Raw genomic sequence first — 3,827 nt, 5'->3', positions numbered from 1 at the left:
CCCGCGTTGAGTTATAAGCTTCCTAGAGTGGTCCCTTGTATCGTATGGCCGATGTGGTGTGTTTGTATTTTTTAGCTGGTTCATGGCTTTGTTAATTCAAAGACGAGCTTTTCGTGAGGCTTCGTTCAAAAAAAAAGGTGGACTAAGACTTCATAAAAGAAATCAGTCCACTGATTTTTGGCACAACCACTTTTATTCCCGATTGAAGCACGCGACGACTACAGCTTACATAACCCCCGCTTATTAAGGGGGGTGATCTGTGCCGGCGTGCCGGCCCAGATTTTAGGCCGGCCGCGCGCGGGCCGCAGAATCCATCAACCCCGCGTCGTCCGCACCGTTGGATCCGCATGTAACATTTTCCTCCCTATGCAGCAAAATTTTGATGTCATGCAGCAAATTTTTCAACCATTGCAACAAAAAATAAAATTTGTAGCAAAAAAATATCTACGTGATCGTAGCAAAAAAACGAAGTTGATGGTACGTGGTAGCAAAAGTCAAACGCCGGTTGTAACAAAAATTTAGGTGACGTGTATGTAACTTTTTAGTGAACGGTTGCAGCAAAACATGATGCCGGTTGTAGCAAAAATTAACACGGTTGTAGCAAAAAGTAAAAAAACATCGATTGTAAAAAAAAATCCGACGAACTAGAGTTGCAACCAAACGTATATGCAGCTTTTTTACTGAGACAAAATATAATAAAAAACGCTTGCAACAAAAATGATGCAGCTTACAACATATTTAGACGAAAAATGTTGCATCCATTGACCGGAGAAGCGCGCACATGGCAAAAATGTTGCAAGGGCCCGCGCGCGCGAGGAGGCGACCGGCGCGTCGGTTTGCGGGCGCGCCGGTGGGAAACGATTCCCGCTTATTAAGTGCATCCGGCTCAAATATCAGGTCTCACTTGCATCTAGTGCGTTTCTTGCATGAAGCACATCGGAAATGTGCAAGGAGCCTGTACGTCAAGGTCAAGCGTGCACGACGATCTTGGTGTATTTTGTCATATCGGTAGTGGCGCGTCCATTGGCGGCGCCGTCGAGCGGGAAGTAGAACGGGTAGATCTCGTAGCGCACCCTGCAGCTGCTGTAGTTGATCTGGCAGCCCTGCTGCGCGCCGCAGTAGTCGCCGAACTTGGACAGCGCCACCGAGACGCACTGCGCGCACGCCAGCGGCGCGAGGTCCCGCGTGCACTGCGCCAGGCCGTAGATGGTGACGAACGGCGTGTACTGGTACTTGGACCTGCCGAGCCCCGCGCTGCCCGACGCTGACGATTTCGCCGTCGCCTTGTTCATCACCTTCCCCACCGCCGTCTTGAACGGCTTGGGGTCGTCCGCCGCCTGCACGTTCACCAGGATCACGCCGGCGCCCGTGTCCGAGTGTCCGACGAAGTCTGTGTTGTCGTACCGCATGAGGCTGCTCACAGTGGGGAGTAACTTAGCCAAGTAACATGCACATGTTACTGGTCTATGTTACTACCTCCATAGTGGGTAGTAACATTTGTGGGATGTCATATTAATTAGGATATAGACTCATTTTGTATTGGTATGTGTGATGTTACTGTAACATAGCTAGTTACCACAAGCACCTCTCTCCTCATTAACTCACTGTCACATAAGCAAATTTGCATTGTAATGTGTGATGTTACTACTATATTACTCCCCGCTATGGCCAGCCTGAAGCAGAAGTCGTACCTGCATGCACGCAGCACGCGCGGGCGTACAGCGCAAGCTCAGTTAAATGATTGAGCATGCATGCAAATCCATCGATTTTTTCGGCTCGATTGAACTAAGATTCCAGTAATAATTACTGCAAGTCGTACTGTGGTACCATATTCTAGCGTCGGATAGGTAGCTGCAGGCGGCGGGGAGCTGCTTGGCGGCGTCCACGAGGCAGGCGGAGCAGTCGCTGGCGGAGACGTCGCCGCGGCATTGCGCGAGGCCATAGACGACGGTGCTGTTACCCTTGCCGGCGATGGACGTGGCGAAGCCTCCCGAGGAGCCCTTGCCGACGAGGTCCGCCAGGACGGAATCGATGTTGCCCTTGCCACTGCCAGCAGCATACCTGGTTCCAGCGCAGTTACTGCCAATGGCGTCCATGGCCATGCCAAGCGGGAGCAGAGCCATGGCGACAAGCAGCAGCCCGCTGCGCCCTCTGCAAAGTGCCATGACGCTAATCCGCTAACGGTTGAGCTTGCCATGCGTGTCGCGAATGGTGGGAGCTTATAACGAGTGCGAACGTGCTGCCTTTTTTGACTGCTTAATTGGATTACGTGTACTGCCAGACGTCGACACTAGAATGAGGCCGTGAACAGAGCTGTTGCTGAACCAGCCAAGGGTCCATACATATAGGCAGAGAGGGATGGGCATATCTTGCATATCTTGCATATCTTGCTACTATTTGCTACAGCTTGCTGGTTCGCGGCATGTCACGACTCGTTGACTTGTCTTCTGTGGATGTGGCTTAGAAATGGGTGGTAGGGACTCTGAGAAACCAATGAATTTTGATTCCCTGGAGAAAGGGCGATCTGGATGCAATGTGCATAGAAAATTCGCGTCCTGTTCCTGGGGCTTCAAAGGAGCAGAGACGAAACTTAAAATAGTTCGTCGCACTGATAGAAAACTCGTTATTTCGAGGAAGCAATTATGGACCAATAACATGTAAGCCACACCCTCAGTTGTTCGAAGTCAATGACATTTCCTCCATTTTTAGTTACTCTGTCTAAGCCAAATTTTAAAGTTTGACCAAGTTTATCAAAAATAACTTAAACTTCCACAATGATAAATATATATGGAATGATGATGGCATTGATTTCGTATTGTGGATGTCAATATTATTTTCGTATAACACTTGGTCAAAATTTTAAAAGTTTGACTGAAAACAAAACTAATAATGTGAAGTACTTAAAAATTGAAAGAAGTATGAAGCCCGGCCTATTTGACCAGTTATACTATCATCAGATGGTAGAAAACATTTTTGTTCTAATGAGTCGTGATCTTAAGGTGATGTAGTATATGTGATGAGTTGGGATATTTGCAAACTGTGAGAGGATATAAGTAAGTGGTGGATCAAACATGAGCACATGCATGGATTCCATGCAGGCCACGGCCCTTCAGCTTATAGTCGCTTTGATCACTTGCTCACCAATGGCGTATTTAAAAAACTACTAATTCTTAGAAAACATATCTAATCTTTTGGTAAAAAAATCATGCATTAACAAATGTAAAAGCATAGTTTGTAATTAAAAAAGGGAATTTTAAAGGAAAAAGTTTAAAACAATTAGAATATTCACGAAATTAAACAAGTTCACGAATCAAAAATCATGAAATGGAAAAGGTGTTAATGAATTTAAGAAAATTCATGAATTTAAAAAAATCACAAATTATAAAAGATTCAAAAATATTTAAAAAATCATGAATTTATAATAGGAAAAAGAAAAAGAAAAAACAATCGAAAAAAAGATGAAGCCCTCTGAAAAGTTACCAAAACTAATAAAAGAAAAACTACCTGCATGGGTCCACTTAGAGAACTAGAGATCCAAAATCACTAATTAAGGAGTACTCGTTTTAGATCAATCCACCTTGTGAGATTGTGACAAATGGCGCACTGCATGTATGCCACTTGTCGTAACCTCAAAGTTTTAAGTTTTTTCGTAGATTCGTATTTTCAAAATGTTTTATCTCTTAAACTCTGCGTTCAAATTTTGAACCGGTTTACTGTTGGGTTCCTCGCGTCGAGATATTTAAAACTAGATTCCATGTTGATAGGCTTGAGCGAACTTTTTTTTCATAAAAAAAAATAGAACAAAATAATGTGCCACTCGCGAGAGA

The 3,827-nt window shown here is 44.9% G+C and overlaps 1 protein-coding gene across 1 annotated transcript; it reads right to left on the bottom strand.

The window, feature by feature from the left end:
* Positions 1-650: 650 nt before the first annotated feature.
* LOC123446642 (cysteine-rich repeat secretory protein 55-like) lies at positions 651-2,206 on the bottom strand. The gene is made up of 3 exons (XM_045123210.1): positions 1,828-2,206; positions 1,678-1,691; positions 651-1,411 (listed from the first exon to the last, which is right to left on the bottom strand). Exons 1-3 carry the CDS (start codon positions 2,163-2,165, stop codon positions 969-971), a joined length of 795 nt encoding a protein of 264 aa, XP_044979145.1. The 5' UTR covers positions 2,166-2,206; the 3' UTR covers positions 651-968.
* Between the last annotated feature and the right edge of the window lie 1,621 nt (positions 2,207-3,827).

This window comes from Hordeum vulgare, chromosome 4H (genome assembly GCF_904849725.1).
Source record: "Hordeum vulgare subsp. vulgare chromosome 4H, MorexV3_pseudomolecules_assembly, whole genome shotgun sequence".
Taxonomy (NCBI): Eukaryota; Viridiplantae; Streptophyta; class Magnoliopsida; order Poales; family Poaceae; genus Hordeum; species Hordeum vulgare.
The sequence above is the reverse complement of the archived record's forward strand: the minus strand, read 5'-3'. Positions and strand labels throughout refer to the sequence as shown.